We start from the raw sequence: 22152 nt of genomic DNA, 5'->3' as shown, positions 1-22152 counted from the left end.
CCCACATGCTGCAACCAAGAGTTCACGTGCCACAGCTAAACATCCTGCGTGCCACGATGAAGATTAAAGATCCCATGTGCTGCAGTCACCCAGTGCAGCCAAATACATGAAAATAATTTTTTTTTTTTAAAGGACACGCTGTCATGGCTTCTGAGATTTCAGTGTTTGCCAGGGTGACTGAGGAGTAGTCCATGGCACTTGTGATCAGGTCGGGGCTAGGGAGGGACAACAAACTTGCTCAGGAACTGGGGAAAGGCTGTGCTAGCCCCAAAGAGCTCCAGGCTTCCTCTGCAGAGGTGTCTCCGCCTCGTCACCCCAGGCATCATTGTACAGGGGCTCAGGGAGAGCTGAGAGGAGGTGCTCAAATGTGTGCATGTTATTAGGGAAGATCTGTAGAGGAGCGAGTGCAGCTAGCTAGAAGGCCAGGACTAAGACAGGGACAACTGAAAGAAAATCCCAGTAGGGAAGGAGGCTAGAAGGCTAACCCCAGGGAGAAGGAGACAGACAACCCCTCCAAGGGCATGGAGCTGAGTCAGCCCTCCTGGGGATGGAGCACCTCAAAGAGTGGGTGTAAGGTGAGGGCTGGTGAGGAAAATTAGTCCCGTAAAGAGGGGTAAAGAGTTAGTTTCTTCCTCCTTGAAGGACAGAATAAGGGCTTCTCTGATAGCTCAGCTGATAAAGAATCTGCCTGCAATGCAGGAGATCCCGGTTCCATTCCTGGGTCGGGAAGATCTGCTGGAGAAGGGATAGGCTACCCATTCCAGTGTTCTTGGACTTCCCTTGTGGCTCAGCTGGTAAATAATCCACTTACAATGTGGGAGACCTGGGTTTGATCCCTGGGTTGGGAAGATCCCCTGGAGAAGGGAAAGGCTACCCACTCCGGTATTCTGGCCCAGAGAATTTCATGGACTGTATAGTCCATGGGGTCTCAACGAGTCGGACACCACTGAGTGAAACCATTCAAAGGACAGAAATGACAACTTCTAACCTTGAGGTAGGATGCCTTTGAAGTCCCAGGTTATTCATTTGAAGGTGACCCTCAGCAGTCCCTGGTTCCATGTCTCTACCCAACCTTGCAGGGTTTGCTCCCTTGTACCAGGAAACTGGCTTCCTTTCAACCCCTGGGCATGGCATTGCTTCCCTCCCAACCCAGACCTTACTTGCTTCCTTCTACAGTAAAACCGGCAGAACTCTGGGGGCTGGGCCGCCGGTCTCTGTCTCTGGCAGGCTTGGGAATTCAGATCCCGGGAATGGGACAAGAGTGCCATTCCCGAAGTCGCCACCAGGGACCCCACCCAGCCCTGTCTTGAACTCACATATTTAATTCCTGAATGCCACAAACATGGATTGCCTGGTTCCCAAGTCCCCAGCTGAGATAGGCCTGCGGGGAAAGGAAAACAGCAGTGAGTCAAGCAGGGGCCGTGGGAGACAGACTCACAGCCAGGAAGACAGACTTTGACCCCAGACAGAGGAAAGGCTGGGCGGAAAGAGGCTGGGTCAGACCTGAGCTGTGTGCAAGGGCTGAGGCCCCTGAGTTGGGGCTAGTGGGTGAGGGCTTTTCGGAGGAGGAGGCCATGGGGGCAGGGTTGCTACCTCACCCAGTCCCAGTGAAGGAGAGGATCGGAGACTTGGGGGAAAGCCTTCCACTGTTACAAAAGGAACTGTGGGGCCTTCCATGAGGGCCCTCTGCCCCACCCTGGCCTGCGGCGCCTTCCCAGATGCTACCTTCCCGCCTCGCTTAGACTGAACAACTCCATTTCCTTATTTCATTCGTGCCTTGCACACTTAACTGCACATTTTTTTTTTAACGCTTTAAGCCATAAATTCCTGCTCTTTCCCCATGGTCTTCCCTCTTGACCGCAGTAGAAAGCGGGCATTCTGTGTGCCCCGAATGAAGCACACTAGCTCTCTGTAGCGACGCTCTGCCCACTCTCTCCCACGCCCCCCAACGCGCCTTAGCACCAGCGCTTCCAGATTTGCCCGCGACCTGGTTCGCACAACCCTCGCCCCCGCCCCTGCCTTGGCCTCCTCTGGGTCCAGGGCCTCCGCCCCGCCCCAGGCCCGCCCCCTCCCCGAGCGCCCATTGGCCTCTGGGGCTGGCTGGTCCCGGGCCGGAGCTGTGATTGCGGCTCGCCGGTGTCAGTCCCCGAGCGAGCGCCGGTGGCGGGGCCGGGAGCCGGTCCGGCAGCCGCAGGTGGGGCTGCGGGCAGCGAGGGACCCAGCCCCGGAGCCCCCCAGGATGCCCCGCGGGGACTCGGAGCAGGTGCGCTACTGCGCGCGCTTCTCCTACCTCTGGCTCAAGTTCTCGCTCGTCATCTACTCCACGGTGTTCTGGGTGAGTGACCCCAGTCGGGCCCCGGGATGGGAGGGGGAGAACGCACTCCCTTGTTCACCCACACGATGCGCCGGGGGTGGGGAATGCGGGTTGGGTTGGGTGCAGACTTGTCTGCTCCAGGGAGGGGGCAGAAGCGCACAACTGGATTCTCGTCCCACTTTCCTTGGGAACCAGGAAATTCTGGCTGCTTGAGCTTAGCCTGAATTTCAGCCGCCGGGTGGAGAGCCTTAGAGCTTGTTGGTAAGGACTACGACTAAGGAGCTCCGCGTGGCTCACCTGTGTGCACCTGACCAGCAGTTTGGTTCTAGAGTCCACCAGCCTGCGCTGGTGCGGTAGGCTGTGGTTACCACGTTGGCCGCTCCCGCCCCGCCTGCCGGGTGTTACTGAGTTCGCCTCCCCATCATTCTGTGCAGCAGTGGTCAGGCTTTGTGGTCTGGGGTTGGGAGACCTGGACTCCTTATCCTGTCCCACTATATACCTGCCGACGTCCCTGAGGATGCCTCCCCCTCCTGCCGCGGTTTCCTCTAGGGTGGAAGGAGGATGCTTTGTGGGAGGTGTGGTCAGGAGGATTCCACCAGAAGTGTCCGAGGAGATCTCCAGCTGCTTTTAGGTGCTCAGAAATTTAAAAAGCCCCTGCACTTTACCTTCTCTTCTCTCCTGTTGGGGGACAGGATGGTTGTGGTTCGACATGAACCAGCTTCGAATCCTGCCACTACCACTTTCCAGCTGAGTGATAGTGGGGAAGTTACTTCATCTCCTGAGGCCATGGTTTCCTCATCTGCCAATAGAAACAGAGATGATACTCAACTTTCTGAATGGTTGTGGGGATTAACTGAAACAGGTCAAGTCCATTGCTTAGTACAGGGACCAGCAAAGAGCTCAGGAAGTCTCAGCCATTGTTATTATTATGGACAGGGGAGCTGGCCCTCCTGGTAAGCTGACCCAATAGACTGGGTTTCGCTATGGAGATTTCAGACTGGGCTGGGCCCCCTCCTAGAAATGAGGACTTCTTTCTACAGGCCAGTGCCAGCCCTGCCACTCTAGAATAGTTCCCCTGCCCCCAACATGCCACAGGGCAGACTTGCCCAGGTACCTGACACCCATCCCCTGCAAACACATGCACACTCTGGTCTCTTTCTCAACCTTCACTGAGTCTTTTCTTCTGGCGGGAAATGCTAGATCTGCCATCAGGTTTTCCTTGTGACCTCTCTGTGGATGTGACCTTACCTGGTGTCCAGATCCAGATTCTCGATTTGTTCTGTTACTGACTCAATGGGAGATCTTAGGCAAGTCACTTCCCTGTTTGGGGCCTCAGAGCTGTGAATTGACTCACCCAGCTCCTAGTTCAGTTCTCTGACTCTATGTAATGAGCAAGAGTGATGAGCGGTATGTATGGGGGCTGGAGGATGTAGCACAGACTCACTGATGGATGGTCCAGGGAGGCAGAAGTGTTTTGTTTTGTTTTTTAATATTTATTATTTTGTATTTTGGCTGTGCCAGGTCTTAGTTGTGGCGCGCAGGAACTTTAGTTGCCAACTGTTAGTTGCAGCATGTGGGATATAGTTCCTCAATCAGGGATCAAACCTGGGCCCCCTGCATTGGGAGTGTGGAGTCTTAGCCACTAGACCACCAGGGAAGTCCCAGGGGCAGACGGTTTTATATGAAACTGGGATGGGGATGATCTGAGCTGTCACTCAGTGGTTCTCTCTCAAAGTTACACCAGAATCAACTCAGAATTTTAAAAACACTCTAGATGCCTGGGCCCTGGCATACATATTTATTTAAACTTATTTAACCTCCCCAGGTAAGTGTATAATAAGTGTTAAAAACTGCCAAGCTAGATGGTCTCATGGGCCCCTTGATTCTGATTCTGGGATTTTTTTGCCTGCTCCTTCTTTGTCTGGCCTCAGAAGCTCCTTCCCTGTAGGTCAGAGTTGGCAGGGAGAAGGCTAAAGTTGATGGGTGGGGAGATGGGGAAACAGGAGAAGACCAGGAGCCAGAAGGTGGGGGTTACTTTTTTGGCTTCACCGCTTCTCTCAACGTTGTCATTGTCAGTCGCTAAGTTGTGTCCGACTCTTTTTGACCCTGTGGACTGCAGCATGCCAGGCCTCCCTGCCCCTCACCATCTCCTGGAGTTCACTCAAGTTCATGTCCATTGAATCAGTGATGCCATGCAACTGTCTCATCCTGTGCTGCCCTCTTCTCCTTTTGCCTTCAATCTTTCCCAGCATCAGGGTCTTCCAATGAGTTGGCTGTTTGCATCAGGTGACCGAAGTATTGGAGCTTCAGCTTCAGCATCAGTCCTTCCAAAGAATACTCAAGGTTGATTTCCCTTAAGATTGACAGGTTTGATCTCTTTGATGTCCAAGAGACTCTCAAGTCTTTTCCAATACCACAATTCGAAAGCATCAATTCTTTGGCACTCAGCCTTCTTTATGGTCCAACTCTCACATCCATATGTGACTACTGAAAAGACCATAGCTTTGTCTCCTAATTTCTTTGCATCTCCATTTTTCCATCTACAAAATGGATAACTGATATCCTGCCTCACATCTCACTGGATTGTTCTTAGGTTAGCCATGTGGGGAGAAGGTGACACGTGGACAAAGCAAGTGCTATAAAAAAGAAAGTCAGACAGTTAAAATGAAACTTGAATTTTCAAGGCCCTGCTTGCCACTGTCCCTGCAGCCTTAAGAAAAGACCACTCTGTGGCCCTTGCTCTGTCTCTTCTGAAGCAGGATGGGACTCAGAACTCAGAATCCTCCCTTTTCAGCCACCTGAGACTGACTTAAAAAATCTTTAACTTCCCACCCCTGGAGGTATTAGTGCTTAATAATCTCCTTATGCATGCCAAGAACCCAGCCACCTGCCAGGGCAACTCCAGGTGCCAGAATTTGACTTCAGGGTGGAGGCCCAGTTTAAGTGATTTGTCTTAGACTGGGTTTGTGGTTATTTGGAAACCATTACAGGAAAGCTTATTAGCTCAGTGCCATCCCTTGGGAGGAGCAGTGGGGCCAAGGGTTACTTGCTTTGTAAGCCCAAGGAGCTAACATTTTCATCTCAGTATCTAAGGAGGTAAAAGTTTTACCATAGCTATGCACCTTCTGTAGGACTTTATGCTTTAAAACTTAATATCAAATAGGAAATGCAAGGACATTGTACAAAATTTAAATGTATGAAAGAGTAATCATCAGTTATAAGCCTTCCTCCAATCCCTCTCTGGTATGCCCTGTCCATAACTTTTGTGAGTTTCTTTAGTCTTCCTTTTTTTTTTTGGCCTTGCCCTGTGGCATGTGGGATCTTAGTTCCCCAACCAGAGATCAGACCATACCCCCTGTATTGGAAGCATGGCATCTTAACCACTGGACTGCCAGGGAAGTCTCTGTTAGGAGTTTTTTGTGAGTCTTTTCTGGGATACTATCCTAGGCACAAACATGTGGATGTGTTATATCCTCTTTTTTTCCTCCTGCATTCTGGACTTCCCAGGTAGCACTAGTGGTAAAGAACCTTACTGCCAATGCAGGAGACTTGATAGACATGGGTTCAATACCTGGGTCAGGAAGATCCCGAGGAGAAGGAAATGGCAACCCGCTCCAGTGTTCTTGCCTGGGAAATCCCATCGATACAGGAGCCTGCGGGCTACAGTCCTTGGGGTTTCAAAGAGTCAGACACGACTGAACACACACAGACAAAGTAGCATACTCTACACAGTTCTGTCCTTACCTTTTCACTTAAATTTAAATCCGTGTAAATTGTGGAGCTCTGATAGGGGCTGCCTCATTCTATTTGATGGCTTTGTAGAATTTACTGTGGGTGTGTGCTAAGTCGCCTCAGTTTGTGTCCGACACTTTGTGACCCCATGGACTGTAGACCGCCAGGCTCCTCTGTCCATGGGATTCTCCAGGCATGAATACTGGAGTGGGCTGCCATGCCCTCCTCCAGGGGATCTTCCCAACCCAGGGATCAAACCCACATCTCTTTTGTCTCCTGCATTCGCAGACGGACTCTTTACCACTAAAGAATTCACTGTAGGCTATGCCAAAATATATTTCATCAGTCTCCAGCTTGGGGACTCAGGACTAAAGATTAAGGACCAATCTTTAATTACTGCAAATAGTGCATCTTTGAATGTGTCATTTTGCACATGTGTGTGTATGTCTGCAGGGTGATTTCTAGAAGTGGAATTGCTGGGTTAAAGGCTATATGAATACATAATATACATATGGGAATGAGTCATCTTAAGTGTATACAACTTAGTGAATTTTTACAAAGCGAACATCACTGTATAATCAGCCCCCGTCAACCAGCAGAACTGTCAGCAGAAGCAGAAACCCACCTTGTGTCCACTGCCAGTTGCTACCACCCCTCAGCAGTAGTAATCACTATTGGGATGTCTAATAACACAGAACAGCTTTGCCTGTTTTTGTATGTGCATTAAAACTTTTGATTAATGTTAAAACAGCCATACTAGAAGCTATAAGTATTATAAATTATTTATGTGTAATATTATATTACTTTAAACTGATTCACTTTTTAAACTTAAATTTATTTCCCGTGTGACTTGCAGGATCTTAGTACCCCAACCATGGAATGAACTTGTGCCCTTGGCAGTGAAAGCGTGGAATTCTAACCACTGGACTGCCAGGGAATTCCCTAAACTTAAATTTATTTTTAAAAGGAGGCTTTATATCACTACATCCAATGGGGAAGGCTTCCTAAATGGTGCAGTGGTAAAAAATCCGTCTGCCAATGAGGGAGAAACAAGAGACTTGGGTTTGAGCCCTGATTCAGGAAGATCCCTTGGCGGTCTACATGGCAATCCACTCCAGTATTCTTGCCTGGAAAAGTCAATGGACAGAGGAACCTGACGGGCTACAATCCATGGGGTCACAAGAGTCAGATACGACTGAGCACACACACACACACACACACGCACACAACGGGGAACCAAAATTCCTCATCGAAAATAGCTGGCAACAGTGGCAGTAAATACAGTGCAGAGAACAAAATAACTTTATTAAATCCTAGCTAGATACTGTGCATGCTAGAGGCTGCGAACCTGAGGCTTGGCTGGGTTGTCCCAAAGGCAGGTTGGCAGATGTTTTGAGAGGTGTAAAGACAAACTGACACCGAAGCCGAGATTTGCTCCTTGACGAGATAGGAAGGATCAGAAGGGAAATGAGCACCGAAAACTTCTCTTAGTCTGTGAGTCAATATGAACATGACCTTGAACCACTTACAAGATCTCTGTTGCCACACCTGGGGGCCCTTTCATTTTTTTAGAGGGTGACCCCGGGGTTCAGACAGGGCATGTCTCGAGGTCACTCAGCACAGCTGGCACTAGCCTGCAGGTGTCCTCGTTTCCAGTTCAGTGAGAAATGAGCTCATCCACAGGCTCTTGGAGCCTCCTCTTCCCACTGCACGGGTGAATCATTCTGACACATGTGCCCTCAGCCCACTGGGGACACGCCTCTAATTATAGCACCGACCACAGGGTATCCTAGAGATCCGTTTACATGACTTTTTCCTCGCCGGACTGTGGGCTCCTGGAGGTCAGGGGAGTAGCTCTTTCATATCCTCTTCCAGATACTGGTCTCAGGGCCAGGTACACAGTAGGTGCTCAGGAAAGGCTTGTTGCATTGGGGTCCTGAGTCCCGACCTGTACCTTGGAAGCAGAGATTGGAGATATGGGCGCCCAGATCAGAGGCCAAACTGGGTGTGTAGCCAGCAGTGGTCAAGTTTGCTGACGCTTTGAATTTGCAAAGTGGGCTGGACTGATCATGGAGACACTGGCTGTCTAGAAAGCACCAAGCCTATTCCCTTAAAATGAGATAGGGTTTTCGGTTGGGTAAGGGTGTCAGGGCTGAGTGGTGTCGATAATCGGGAAGGAAGTGGATGTGGATAGGTGGTGGAGGTTATAGATGCCGGAGGCAATATTAAGTCTTTCTTGTCCCTTCAAGGATGAGCCTCATTACCATAGTTCTTGTTACCCAAAGTTTAATAGTTAAGAGTGTGGACTCTGTACCAAGCTATCTGGGTTCAAATCTGGACTCTGACACTTACAGGTTGAGTGACATAGGCATTAACTTCCATCTGCCTCAGTCGTCTTATCTGAAAAACGGGTGATACCAGAACCTACCTGAGAGTCCTGAGACCCTTAAATGGATTAATTATCGGAAGGGCTTAAAGCAATGCCTGCCACATGATAAACACTACACCAGCTACTTAAGAGTTAGCCGTTCTTTCCCTGCCTTCCTTTCTATTCTTCTTGGTGCTCAAGAGCCATAGACTGAGAATTAGAAGGGCCCTTGAAGCCACCTCTAGTGTGAACTTTTCATTTTACTGAGAAGGAAACAGGCCTGGAGAGGAGAAGCAAAGATCGGAAACCCCACAGCAAGTTAATGACAGACCCAGATCAGGACTTAGCCCCCGACTTCAGTTTCTTCATGGGGTCACCGTGACCTTCCCAGCAATGGTATCCCCCTTCCCCATCCCCCGGTGGTCCCTCCACTTGTCAGGGTTCCAGGTATAAGTGGACAACAGCATTTCTGGAAGGAGCTAGGTACCTGGCCTCCCTCTTGAGCACAGCAGGAATTTTTAAGTTTTGAAAAGAGCTTTGTTTGTGCGAAAATAATATGTGGCACATAGTTGAAAAAGAATTCCAAGCAATTCAGGTAAGCACAGAGATGAAAATAAAAGTCACTTTCGATTCTATCACCAAAAGAACCATTATTGGCGTAAATACTCATTTGGACACCTCATTACACATTTGGGCGTGCGTGCTAAGTGACTTCAGTTGTGTCTGACTCTTTGCAACCCCATGGACTGTAGCCTGCCAGACTTCTCCGTCCACGGGATTCTCCAGGCAAGAATACTAGAGTGGGTTGCCATGCCCTCCTCCAGGGGATCTTTCCAACCCAGGGATCGAACCCCCATCTCTTATGTCTCCTGCACTGGCAGTCAGGTTCTTTACCACTAGCACCACTTGGGAAGCCCCTTCCTTATACATATATGTAGATATTTAAATTTTTTTTTTTAATGTGTTTGATTGGCAAGTTCTGTTTCCTTCTTGTTCTAGGCAAGCATTTCAAAGAGAAAATATTGAAATTCAAGAAAGTGAGGCAGCTTTCATAGTGGAGGCGGTCACCTTGCCTCATGCGCCCAGAGATGGCCTGGGCTGGGCTCAGGCCTCAGGCCCAGGGAGGTCCCTCCCCTCCCCTCCCCTAGCCAGGCCACAGGACCTTTACAATCCAGAGAATCCAGAAGGCAGCCCCTGAAGGGGTTTGGAGAATTTTCTAATGCCTTCATTTTCCAGATGAGCAAGTATGGCCCCAAGAAAGTTTCTTTGTGGTTAGTCGAGGCTTCTGTGGGTAAACCCACCTTTTCCTGTAAGAGAAGGGTTGTTTATGCTGCAGGACTGGGTTGGGACCTCACTGCTACCTTCGGTTGGTTGTTCGTGAGAAGCAGGAGTAACAGCCTGCCCTTCTCCTTCCCTCTGCCCAGTGCCTCTTCTCCCTGGGTGGCTCAAATTGCTGACCTGGGGTAGGACTCAGAGTCAACCAGACTAGGGACTGATAATGAAATTTCTGGAGCAGCTGGCTCCAAATACAGGGGAAAGATGTCTTCTGGGTAAGCCTGGGCATGGGGGATTGAAAAGACAGACCTTTCCCAGAGAGCACCTCTGGATGTGAGTGGGTTGAAATCGACATCTTCATGGAAGGCAGGAGAGTCCAGTCTTGACACGCCATTCCCTCCAGGGTGGGGACCATTTGTTTGCTTATTCAGTCAACAAAATAGTTATTTAATGCCTACTGTGTATACCAGCCACAGTGATAGTTAACCAGGAAACAACCGTGAACAAGACAGACTTGTCTGGAAGACATACAGACCACTAAATACACATAGCTGCGATAGGTGTTAAGGAGCAAATTAGGGAGGAAGTGGGGAAAGGTGGAAGTTCCTACTTTAAATGGAGTGGTCAAGGGAAGACTTTATGAGGGGCTCAAAGACCGAGAGACTTCCCAGGTGGTTCAGCGGTAAAGAATCAGCCTGCCAATGCAGGAGATGCAGAAGGCGTGGGTTTGATCCATGAGTTGGGAAGATCCCCTGCAGGAGAAAATGGCAGCCCACTCCAGTATTCTTGCCTGGAAAATCCCATGAACGGAGGAGCCTGGCGGGCTACAGCCCATAGGGTCGCAAAGAATCGGACACGACTGAGCAACTGAACACGCATGCAAAGACTGAGAAGGAGCCAGCCACACAAAGGCCTGTAGAAGATATCTCAGATGGAGAGGACAGTAAGTGCACAGGCCCTGAGGTAGGCAAATATGGTTGCAGCACATGAGGAAGCCTAAGAGGACTAAATTATGGGAGGAGAGACTGGTGGGAGTCTGGTCATATGAGGAGTCTGGGGTCTGAGTGACCTAGGGGGGAGGTTTCATTGTCAGGACTTGATGGCAGTGCCATCTGGAGACATGGATCAAGTGCTGGTTCTGCTGTGACTCTGGGTAAAGAGTGGACTCCCTGAGCCTGCTAGATGACTCATCTGTGGATACTGGGGGGAGGATCCTGCAAGATGAGAGATGCGGAAGCTCCCAGCTCACTAGGCCTGGTCCACGGAGGAATGGAGATTTACCTGGGGAGCCTTACAGAGCTCAAGGGAACTGGGACATTAGATGTGATAACTTCTGGAACTTGTCTTATCAGAGGAGGTTACTTTCTGCTGGGGATGCTCTGCCTGCTGAGAGCAGATGGCTGTGGCTTTGCCCTTGGGTAGAAAAGTCTGACCCCTTGGGAGAACGTGTGGCTTCTTCTAGGAGCTGGGTCCTTCCTACACTTTAGTTCTTGGCTTTAATGGTGCACCAGTAGAGGCTCTGCACCATATCCCAAGCATGTGAGTCTAGCCTAACTAGAAGGTGCTGAGAACACCCAGATGGGAGAAGAGGGGATGGGAGAAGCACTTCCAGGAACCTAGAGGCAGGGTCTGCCCCTGCCAGAGAATGTCAGACAGATGATGTCAACAGGGGCACTGTTCAGCTCCAGGCTGGGCCTTCTTGCCTAGGCCAGGAGGAGGAGAGACCAAGGAGCAGATTAGGAGAAGAGAAGATGAACAGGTCAGCCCACAGGGGAGATGGAAACTGAAATCAGGCAGCAGTGGCCAGCTGGAGATGGTGTGTGGTTTTCTGCCTGACTGGCTGTGACGGCAGAGGAGCCCTGGGGAGACTTCCAGGAGGTGGGATCTGGGCTGGAGGGGCTCAGAGGCCAGGCTGAAAGGAGTGGAGATAAGCTTCAGGAGGGGAGGGTGGGTCACTGCAGAATTGGATGCTTCTTGGGCCTGGTTGTTGAGGTCAGAAACACCCCCTGGGGGAACTAGGCCTGGAGGCCCAGCTCTAGGCAACTCGTTAGGAGAATGCGCGCTTCTTATTTGATGGGTGGGGAGCAGGTCTGATTGACTGAGTGACCATGGACAAGTCACAAGCAACTCTGTGCCTCAGTTTCTTGTCTGTGGAAATGAGGTAACCCTTGTACCTTGAACAGAACCAGGCTTGGGTGGGCAATGCCTCCAGAGCTCTTAGCAGGGTGTCTTGTGTAATAAGCATCAGCGTGGATGCTGGGAGAAGTGGCATCACTGGGTGGGAGCTAGGTGGCAGCTTGCTGGGTGTTGGCAGAGAGGCTGGAGGGTGGGAGGAGCCTCCACTTTGCACTTACATCACTGAACTTGCACTTCACTTCTCTGGGTTCTCAGAACAACTCTGTAAGCTGGACACTCCTCCCCTTTTACAGCTGAAGGGACTGAGGCCTAGGGAGGGAGACATGACTGACACAACCCACTGTTTGCCTCCAACCCTGAGACCAGAGCTGTTTCACTGTGAAAATTGTACCTGTTGTGTTTTGTTTAATTCTTTCCAAAGGAGACTTTCTTACTAATGGAGATATTTGCATCTTAGTCTGCAGGGAAGTAAACATTTGCCCAGAGGGTAGAAGGAGGACAGCCTTGGCCTGGTCATTCTCAGAGCCCTCCCCTTCCTGCGGGAAAGCCCCTCCCAGATGTGGCGGGTGGCCTTGGACAAGTCACAGGGCTCCCTGTGCTGTTTGCCATCCCTACCAGAAGATGGGCTGTACTGGGTTCAGTGCAGGGGGCTGCGGTCAGTTCCTGTGCATCCACTGAGAGGTGGGCACTGGGCCCAGAGAAGGGCGCATTGTGCTTGGTGGTGGGCAGAGGGCAGCCTCCAGCCTGCCCCATCACAGACCGGGACCAAGTACCTGGCTGGAGTGGAGTAGGGTGCTGGCTTCCGAGGCTGGCACGAATTTAGAGACTGGGTCACTTCCTGAGGTCAAAAAACAGGACCTTCTAGGCCATTGGATCTGTGAGGCCTCCATCTCGCGGATTTCACAAGTACATGTGTCTAAGATCCATCTTCACAGCTGATTCCATGGGTCTGGGTTGGGGCCCAGGCACCTATAATTTTTAAACTTCCCCAGACGATTCTAAGGAGCTGCTGGAGTAAAATCTGCAGCTCATGGTGGTGTCTGTGAGGGGATTCTGGTGGAGTGGCCTGGTTTCCAAGCTGACTTTCTCACTAGCTGAATCCTGACTGACTTGCTGAATGTTTTCCCAACCTTGCTGACCATCTGGACAGTGTCTGTGGGCTGGGGAAGTCGGTGTGCCTGTTTAGGGGAAGCTCGCTGGGAGGGAGCTGTCCTGGAAGTGGAGGGAGCATGCTAGGCAGGCGTGGACAAGTTGGGGGCGTGGGGGGTGTTGGCAGCACCCAGTCGGGGCTGGTGGAGGTGTGTAGAGACCACCAGCCTTGGCATGTGGGTGACTGTGTGGAGGCTGGGCTTCTCTGGGGATCTAGATGTATCTGGTTGTGGGTGGGTATCCATAGTTCTAGAATTCTGTTTTCCTTTTGTTATCTTTACAACATCCCTTTATCTGCTTTAAAGGCAACGCTTCTCTGTAGTTAACTTTGTAACTTGAAGACGTTTTGTATAGAACCAGACTTGAAGTTTCTTGAGTCAGGGATTCATGCACTTAGAGGGTGAGCTGTGATCATTTCTCCCCTTCAATTATGTCTCCAGTTTGAGAACAGCTGATCTGTCGGCATTGCGTTGGAAGGCTGACTGTGATCTACTGAGTATCAGTGACCTAAAGTAATGACCCTACAGGGGAGGTGCGGCAAGGAGGGGAAGCAGAGTTTCAGATGGCTGTGATGAACCTGCTTGGGGTCACTGTAATGGCCCAGTTAGTGGAAGGATGAGGACTTGACTTCTGACTCTGACCATGAGCTCTGTAGTGGGTTGAATGGTTCCCTCCCCCCCACCCCCAACAACAACATAAAAGATATGTTCATGTCACAGAACTTGTGAATGTGGCCTTATTTGGGAAAAGGGTCTTTGCAGATATAATTGGGCTCAGAATCTTGTGATGAAGTCACCCTGGATTGACTGAACATGGCTTAAACTGAAATGACAAGCATCCTTGTAAGAGAAAGGCAGAGGGCTTTGAGGCAGAAGAGAAGACAGACACGCCGAGGGGAAAGCCGTGTGAATGCAGAGGCCAAGGAATGCCTGGAGTCACCCACAAAAGCTGGAAGAGGTGAGAGAGGATATTCCCCTGGACCCTCTGGAGGAGGCATGGCCCTGCCACACCTTGGTTTCAGGCTTCTGGCCTCCAGAATTTTGAGAGAATGCGTTTCTGTTATTCTAAGCCCTTTGTGGTAATTTGCTGTGGCAGTCCAGAGAACCAGTGCAAGCCCTTTCTGCTTCACCCGGTTGCCTGGCTAGGGAGGGGCCCAGTTGAGCAAGGCCTTGAAAATTCCTTTCTCTTCTGCAGGTGCTGAATGCGGAGGAGAAGGGGTGGGGCGGGGGGAGGAGCCTGGCTGGCCAGGTGGAAGGCCCATAGTCCCACCCACTGGGGCCCCGCCCCTCAAGCAGCCCGGCTCCACGCAGGCCCCGCCCCTTTCCAGCCTCTGCCCACGCAGATCGAAGGCTGTGCTCTACAACTGATTTCTCAAGGGTTTTTCCTCTGCTAGGAAAGCCTGATAGAAAGAGGGTAAAGCATGGGAAGAGAGTACAAGTTAGCTCTCAGGAAGGGCTTCTGATTCTGGAAATAGTTAAATCTAAGCTGCTTGCCGAGCGGGGCTGTGAAACACCTGCTGTTTCCCTACAGCCTCTCAGAACAGGAGTGTCACCCATCCCTTGGGGCATTTAGGATGTGGTGGAGTTCCAGTTGGGCGAACTTCGAAGGGCCATGGTGAGCATCTAGTGTGGCAACACCTTCCTTCGGGAGCAGAGGGAACTGAGACCAGACCACACAGAAAGTGCCTCTGGTTCGAATACCTCCATTCAGAGGGGACAACGGGAACTGCTTAGTGATTTCACCCCAGTGACTTCCTCTCTCGCTGGCATTATTGGTGTCCTCCCCTGTAAACGGGCCTGCTGCTGCACCTGCTGCAGAGGCCTGATGTGTGACCTGTCACAGACTGGCCTTCTCTGCAGAGCTAGAAAGAACTCAGGCAGCGGGAACTCTGTACGTGCCTCTGACCTGGTTCTCTTCCGCCTTTGACGAGGGAGCTGTATTTGCCTGACCCTATGCTGGGTCGGGGGACAGATGATCCAGTCGTGTCCCTGTTCCTTGAGAGGCTGGCACTCACTGCGTCCTAGCAGTGTGCTCACATCAGCGGCAGACATTCTGTGATTGGGGTGGAGCCGGCCAGCAGCTCCCAGGAGGCTCCGGCTGATGGGAAGGCTTAGTCAGCAGTGGAGACTTGGGTTCTGGGCGGAAGCAGCCACTTGACTTTCCATCCTGGAGAGAAGGTAGGCTTAGCATCAGAGCAGAAGGAAGATGAGGACAGGAGTTGTTCAGGGGCCCACAGTCCTGAGACAGGAGTGGCCCTGTTTTTGCCTTTCGTTTCCACTGCAGTCTCCTTTGGTGCTCACCTTACTTAGAATTAAGCTTTCCCTTTGCAATTAGAAAACGCCCCTTGTCTGTCCTCTGTCTAATCCGGTTGTGCCTTGTGCTTCCTCCTCTTTTGTCTTTTTAATTTTTATTTCAGCTTTATTGAGATATGATTGACATACAGGACTGTATATGTTTAAGGTGTACATAATGATTTGATAATGGTTTGAATTAAATCATGAAATGATTATCACAGTAACTTTAGTTACCATCATCTTATATATCAATAGATATAAAATTAAAGAAATAGAAAAGAGAAATTTTTCCTCATGATGAGAATGCTTAGGATTTACTCTTTTAAAAGTTTCATATATGACATACAGTAGTGTTAATTATATTTATCATATACTAAATTACATTTCTTGGAGAAGGCAATGGCCACCCACTCCAGTACTCTTGCCTGGAAAATCCCATGGACAGAGGAGCCTGGTGGGCTGCCGTCTATGGGGTCGCACAGAGTCTGATATGGCTGAAGTGACTTAGAAGCAAATTACATTTCTAGTATTAATTTACCTTTTAACTGGGCATGTGGGATCTTAAGTTCCTTGACCAGGGATTGAAGCTGTGTCCCCTGAAGTGGAAGTGAGAAGTCTTAACCCCTGGATTGCCAGGGAAGACTCTTGTCTTTTAAAAGCTAACAATGAATGAGCCCTTCCTATGTGCTAGACTGTGTTGTTTCCTAGACATTCTTTCCTTTAATCCTCCAGCAACCCTAAGAGCAGTTTTAGGGTTATTGCTCCATTCTACACTGAGGTAAAGAGAGGCTCAGAGAGGTTAGGGAACTTGCAAGTAAATGCAAAGCCTTTCTCTCTTCTGGCAAACTTCTCGATGCCTTCCTGTCCCAGGTATTTGTCCTTAGGAGGAGAACACTTTTAAGGGAGGTGGGCTGTTTGGGGATGAGTTGTTTGTTCTTTGGTTCTATCCTTTAGTCACTCATTTAACATTTCCTAGGCATACAGGAAGTACTTGGGAGCTTCCCAAGTGGTGCTAGTAGTAAAGAACCTGCCTGTCAGTGTAAGAGACGTGGGTTCGATCCCTGGGTCAGGAAGATCTCCTGGAGGAGGGCATGGCAATGCACTCCAGTATTCTTGCCTGGAGAATCCCCATGGACAGAGGAGCCTGGGGGCTACAGTCCATGGGGTCACAAAGAGTCAGACATAACAGCGTGTGCACACACACACACATCATTCCTAATTAGCAGCAGTCAGCTGACTCTCCAAGAGGAAAGTGGTCTATCCAAGGTCACACAACTCCTGAGTGGGCTCAGCTGGCACATGCTCTTTGCCAGTCCCACCAGCGCAGCCTCAGGGAGCTCAGTTCACATGGCCTTTGCCTCCTCCCATGGCTGGCACCGGCTGACCTCATATTGTTGGTTTCCATGTGCCTTTTCTCTGTTCCTAACTTCCTTAAACGATGCAATCGAAGGTAACGAGGGACCCTCTCTGTCCCTTCCTCCAGGCTTTTCCCCCAGGCATAGGGAGGAGCATGTCCCACAGCCCCCGGGGCTGTTTTCCTGTGTTCTTGCTGATTGGGTAATAGGCAGGTTCTCATCACAGCCAGTATTTAGTCCTGGTTGGCAGTTAGTGGAACATCTGGTGAGGGCATTAATTCCAGGCCAGAGGAGGCTGCCGGCCCTGAGCCCTCGTTGAGCCGGCCCCTGGCTGTGGCCACTGAGACCTCCCAGGCCAAAGGGAGACTCAGACTGTGAACAGATCTTCTCTTAAGAGAAATGGAACTTGGACCTTGCTTGCTGCTTCAATATTTTTAATGTAAAAAAATTTTTAAACATAAAAAGTGAAAGAATGATAGTGAATACCCATATGCCCACTTTGCTGTGCTGTGCTTAGTCACTCAGTCATGTCCGACTCTTTGGGGCCCCGTGGACCAGCCCGCCAGGCTCCTCTGTCCATGGGATTCTCCAGGCAAGAATACTGGAGTGGGTTGCCATTTCCTTCTCCAATGCATGAAAGTGAAAAGTGAAAGGGAAGTCGCTCAGTCATGTCCGACTCTTCGCAACCACATGGACTGCAGCCCACCAGGCGCCTCCGTCCATGGGACTTTCCAGGTAAGAGTACTGAAGTGGGTTGCCATTGCCTTCTCCGATATATGCCCACTCAGTTCAGTCAGTTCAGTCGCTCAGTCGTGTCCGACTCTTTTCGACCCCATGAATTGCAGCATGCCAGGCCTCCCTATCCATCACCAACCCCTGGAGTTTACCCAGACTCACGTCCATCGAGTCAGTGATGGCATCCAGCCATCTCATCCTCTGTCGTCCCCTTCTCCCCCTGCCCCCAATCCCTCCCAGCATCAGAGTCTTTTCCAATGAGTCAACTCTTCACATGAGGTGGCCAAAGTACTGGAGTTTCAGCTTTAGCATCATTTCTTCCAAAGAAATCCCAGGGCTGATCTCCTTCAGAATGGACTGGTTGGATCTCCTTGCAGTCCAAGGGACTCTCAAGAGTCTTCTCCAACACCACAGTTCAAAAGCATCAATTCTTCGGTGCTCAGCTTTCTTCAGTCCAACTCTCACATCCATACATGACCACAGGAAAAACCATAGCCTTGACTAGACGAACTTTGTTGGCAAAGTAATGTCTCTGCTTATGAATATGCTATCTAGGTTGGTCATAACTTTCCTTCCAAGGAGTAAGCGTCTTTTAATTTCATGGCTGCAATCACCATCTGCAGTGATTTTGGAGCCCAAAAAAACAAAGTCTGACACTGTTTCCACTGTTTCCCCATCCATCTCCCATGCCCACTAGCCAGAATCAATCATTTTAACATGTGGCAATGTCAGAATAAGTTGCAGACAGTTCACCCCAGATATCCAGGATGCATCTCCTTTAAAAAAAATGTCCTTGGATATGGCCACAACACCATCATCATGCCTAATAAAAAAACAAGTCCATATGAAAACTTCGCCAGTTGTCCTTAAGATGTTTCTCACAGTGCATTAGAAAAAATAATCAGGATCCAGCGTTACATTGGATCTCATTTTGACAAAAAAGGTCCCAGTGCATCTGAAACTCGACGGGTGATCTCTGAGGCCGCGAATGATACAGATTCTGGAGTCCCAGGGAAGATGATCATGTGTTACTTGCCCACATTTGCCTAATCCACCAAGTACTACTAGGGCCTGGCTTAGGGAAATTCAGAAAGTGGAGAAGGAGGGGCCTCCCTAGTGATCTGGTGGCTAAGACTCCGAGTTCCCAAAGCAGGGAGCCTGGGTTCAATCCCTGGTCAGGAAACTCGATCCCACATGCTACAACTGAGTTTGAATGCCACAATTAAAGATCCTGCTAAATGCAATGAAGATCGACGATCCTGAGTGCTGCAACTAAGACCCGGTACAGCCAAATAAATAAATACTTAAAATACTTTAAAAAGAAAGAAAGTGGAGAGGGAGAGGCTTGCTGGGCCTGGATATACAAGTGGATCTGCCAGCCCTGCCTGCATGAGCCCTCTTCCTGCCTCTTCCTGTTGGAAGGAGAACTGCTCAGTGGTTGGAGCCTAGACACAGGACTCCCGAGTCCCATCCCCTCACCCCCGCCCCAATCACCAGTGGCACGTGCTGGGTCCTGTGCCAGGTGCTGTGGGGCGATGTTCTGAAGAGCTATGAGACCCGGGTCTGGCTGCCTGCAGTCTGCAGGGACACCTCATAGATGCTCTGTTTGCAGATAACCAGCGCGTATGGATGTGTGGGGTGGAGCCTCTTTGTTCCTTGGCTTTGCTGCTTGGGGTCTGGTTGGGGTGGAGTGGGAGAAGCCTCTTGTGTAAGATGGAAAGCACTAAATCAATAGTACCTAATTAGCCGTGACAGGGAAATGAACTTTGAAAAACAAATTGAAACCCATAGAAAATTTGAAAGAGAAATTCAAAGAATATCTGTATGTTATTATTAGCATCTTGTTTTAATATCTTTCTCCCTATCTTTCTTCCCCCTTCTCTCTCAATACTTGTTTTTTTTTTTTTTTGACTGCAGCTTTTGTGACCATAGCCTTACATACCCCAGCAAGCAGCTCTCCAAAAGGGGCATTTTTCCACATGCTGCCATTGTCCATCTGAAAACAAATTACCATTAGATAGAACATCTATGCTGTCCATATCCAGATTTCCCTCCTTGTTCGCCAAATGTCTTTTGTAGTGAATATTTTACCCAATCTAGGTCCACATGTTTCGGCTGTGATATGTCTCTTTCATCTCCCCTAACCTAGACTCTCTTTACTGCTTTTGATTCCTTTGAAGCCTCCAGGCCCTTGTTCTGTAGAACATCAGCATTCTGGATTTACTTTATGATCTCCTGGTAATTAGGTTCAGGTCATACATTTCAAACTGTGGTGCTGGAGAAGACTCTTGAGAGTCCCCTGGGTAGCAAGGAGATCAAACCAGTCAATCCTAAAGGAAATCAACCCTGAATATTCTTTGGAAGGACTGATGCTGAAGCTGAAGCTCCAATACTTTGGCTACCTGATATGAAGAGCTGACTCACTGGAAAAGACCCTGATGCTGGGAAAGATTAAGGGCAGGACGGGAAAGGAGCAACAGAAGATGAGATGGTTGGATGGCATCACTGACTCAATGGACATGAGTTTGAGCAAACTTCGGGAGATAGTGAAGGACAGGGAAGCCTAGTGTGCTGCAGTCCCTGGGGTCACAAAGAGTTGAACGTGACTTAGTGGCTGAACAACAGCAACATAAATTTCCCGTATGAGTGCTGCACAGGGTATGTGGGAGGTATAGGAGGTGTGATGCTCGGCCACTCAGCTGCTCTCCATGCCAGGCTGGACCCCCAGTTCTCTCCATTGCAAGCATGCATTTCCCCGTGATAACGAATGCCTAAGCTGTGGGTGACACCTGAGGCTGTGTGAATATTCTGTCTACCAAATAACTTTTGAAAGCAAATCTGAGCATGGGACTCCCTGCTTAAAATATGTCAGTGATCTTCCTTCAGAATATGTCCAGTCTGCCTGCTCCTTGCTACCTGCACATGCCCGTCCTGGTCCAGGCCACCATCACCAGCATCTAGGTTGCTGCAGTAGATTCCTGACCATTCCGATTCCATATCTCCATCCCCCAGTTCTCAGCACAGCAGTTTCAGAGTAACTCATTTAAAAATCAAAGTCAGATCAGATCACTCCTCTGCAAACTTGGAGTGCCTTTCGCCCACTCAGAGCAAAAGTCAGAGTCCTCTCAATAGCTTCAAAGGTTCCGCCTGCTCTGCAACCCACACCGCTGCCCTCTCACCTCCTCCCCTCTGCTCTCCCCACCATCGGGCTGGAGCAGCTATTCTCTGAACACATGGGCACATTCCAAGGTCTTGGTATGTTCACCTGTGTATCTGTGTGGATGGTAGAGAGCCCCCTACCCCTTCACGTCTTCACTCCAATATCACTCTCCCTGGCTGTGGTATTGAAAATGCCAGCCCCCTCCATCAGCCTTCCTGGCCTCCTTTCCTGTTTCTATCTTCATGGCCCTCATAACCAAGACATACCATTTATTTATTTATTTATTTATTTATTTATTTATTTCTCCCCAACTGGAACATGAGCTCCCCCATAGCTGAGACTTTTGTGTTCGGTTGGTTAACTGCTGCTGCTGCTGCTAAGTTACTTCAGTCGTGTCCGACTCTGTGCGACCCCATAAACGGCAGCCCACCAGGCTCCGCCGTCCCTGGAATTCTCCAGGCAAGAACACTGGAGTGGGTTGCCATTTCCTTCTCCAGTGTATGAAAGTGAAAAGTGAAAGTGAAGTCGCTCAGTTGTGTCCGACTGGTAGCAACCCCATGCTCTATAGCCTACCAGGCTCCTCCATCCATGGGATTTTCCAGGCAAGAGTACTGGCGTGGGGTGCCATTGCCTTCTCCGTAGCTGGGCTCAACTCCCCATCCTGTACCCCATTCCTTTTTTTTTTTTTTTTAATGTGGAGCATTTTTAAAGTCTTTATTAAATTTGTTACAGTATTGCTTCTGTCTTATGTTTTGGTTTTTTTGGCCAACAGGCATATGGGATCTTATCTCCTCAACCAGGGCTCGAGCCCACACCCCCACACCCCCTGCAGTGGAAGGTGAAGTCTTAACCACTGGACCACCAGGGAAGCCCTCCGCACCCTGTTCTTAACAGCTGCTCCCAGAGTGTGCTCCAGGAATCCTTGGTGGGTGGAGCCTTTTCAGGGGATCTGTGAAGTCAAAATCATTTTCGTGGTAATACTAGGATGCTATTTGCTTTCCTGCTGTCATCCTCTCAGGACTGGGGGAATTTCAAGGACACATGATGGTGATGTGGCAGCAAATTGAGTGAGGAGCAGCTTCAAGAATCTACCAGCTCTTCTCATCAGCCAGATATTTACATTTGCAAAAATGTAAAGCCCATGCCACCCTTCCTCTCGCAATTTTTTGGGAAAATTTTTAACAAAAAATATGCTATTTATGTTAACATGTAAATCTATTATTGTTATTTCTAAATTAGTTAATAAGTATTTAAAATAGGTCTTTTAATTTCTTATATAGTAAATGATCGATAGATATAATCCCCCAAAACAGAAACTCTAGGGTCCTCAGAAATTTTTAAGAGTAAAAATGAATCCTAAGATCAAAAACTTGGAGAATCACTGGCCTACACAACCTGTCAGTAAAGAGAGATCAAAGAAATGAATGAACTTTTTGGTTTAGGCTGAGAGACTTTGCCATGGTGGTCTGACTCCTGAGCTCTTCCCTGGCCTCCTCCATCTCCTGTCTGCCTCTTCTCAGTTCTAACTATGCTGACCTGCTTTCCTCGTGGCACCTTCATGGGCATCTAAAATTCCTTATCCATTTCAGAAATTCTTGCTTGTCCATTACATTCATCAAATGGAACTCAGTTCA

The 22152-nt window shown here is 49.5% G+C and overlaps 1 protein-coding gene across 12 annotated transcripts in view; it reads left to right on the top strand.

Moving 5' to 3' along the window:
• The first annotated feature begins 2141 nt into the window (after positions 1 to 2141).
• TSPAN15 (tetraspanin 15) overlaps positions 2142 to 22152 on the top strand; it is a 53732-nt gene continuing 33721 nt past the window's right edge. For 9 of the 12 annotated variants that reach the window (XM_086382608.1, XM_086382603.1, XM_086382612.1 and 6 more), the window contains exon 1: positions 2142 to 2335. In XM_086382608.1, the coding sequence (XP_086238734.1) occupies positions 2240 to 2335 (96 nt within the window). In that variant the 5' untranslated portion in view covers positions 2142 to 2239. Of the gene's footprint in view, positions 2336 to 2435; positions 2576 to 21290; positions 21444 to 22152 lie in introns of those variants that run through there. The other 3 variants (XM_086382609.1, XM_086382610.1, XM_086382615.1) reach the window with 3 other exon arrangements.

Source organism: Bos grunniens, chromosome 28, assembly GCF_055505025.1.
Source record: "Bos grunniens cultivar Pamir isolate PY7600 chromosome 28, Bosgru_T2T1.0, whole genome shotgun sequence".
NCBI classification, from domain to species: domain Eukaryota; kingdom Metazoa; phylum Chordata; class Mammalia; order Artiodactyla; family Bovidae; genus Bos; species Bos grunniens.
Note: the sequence above shows the minus strand (reverse complement) of the source record. Positions and strands in the feature narration are given on the sequence as shown.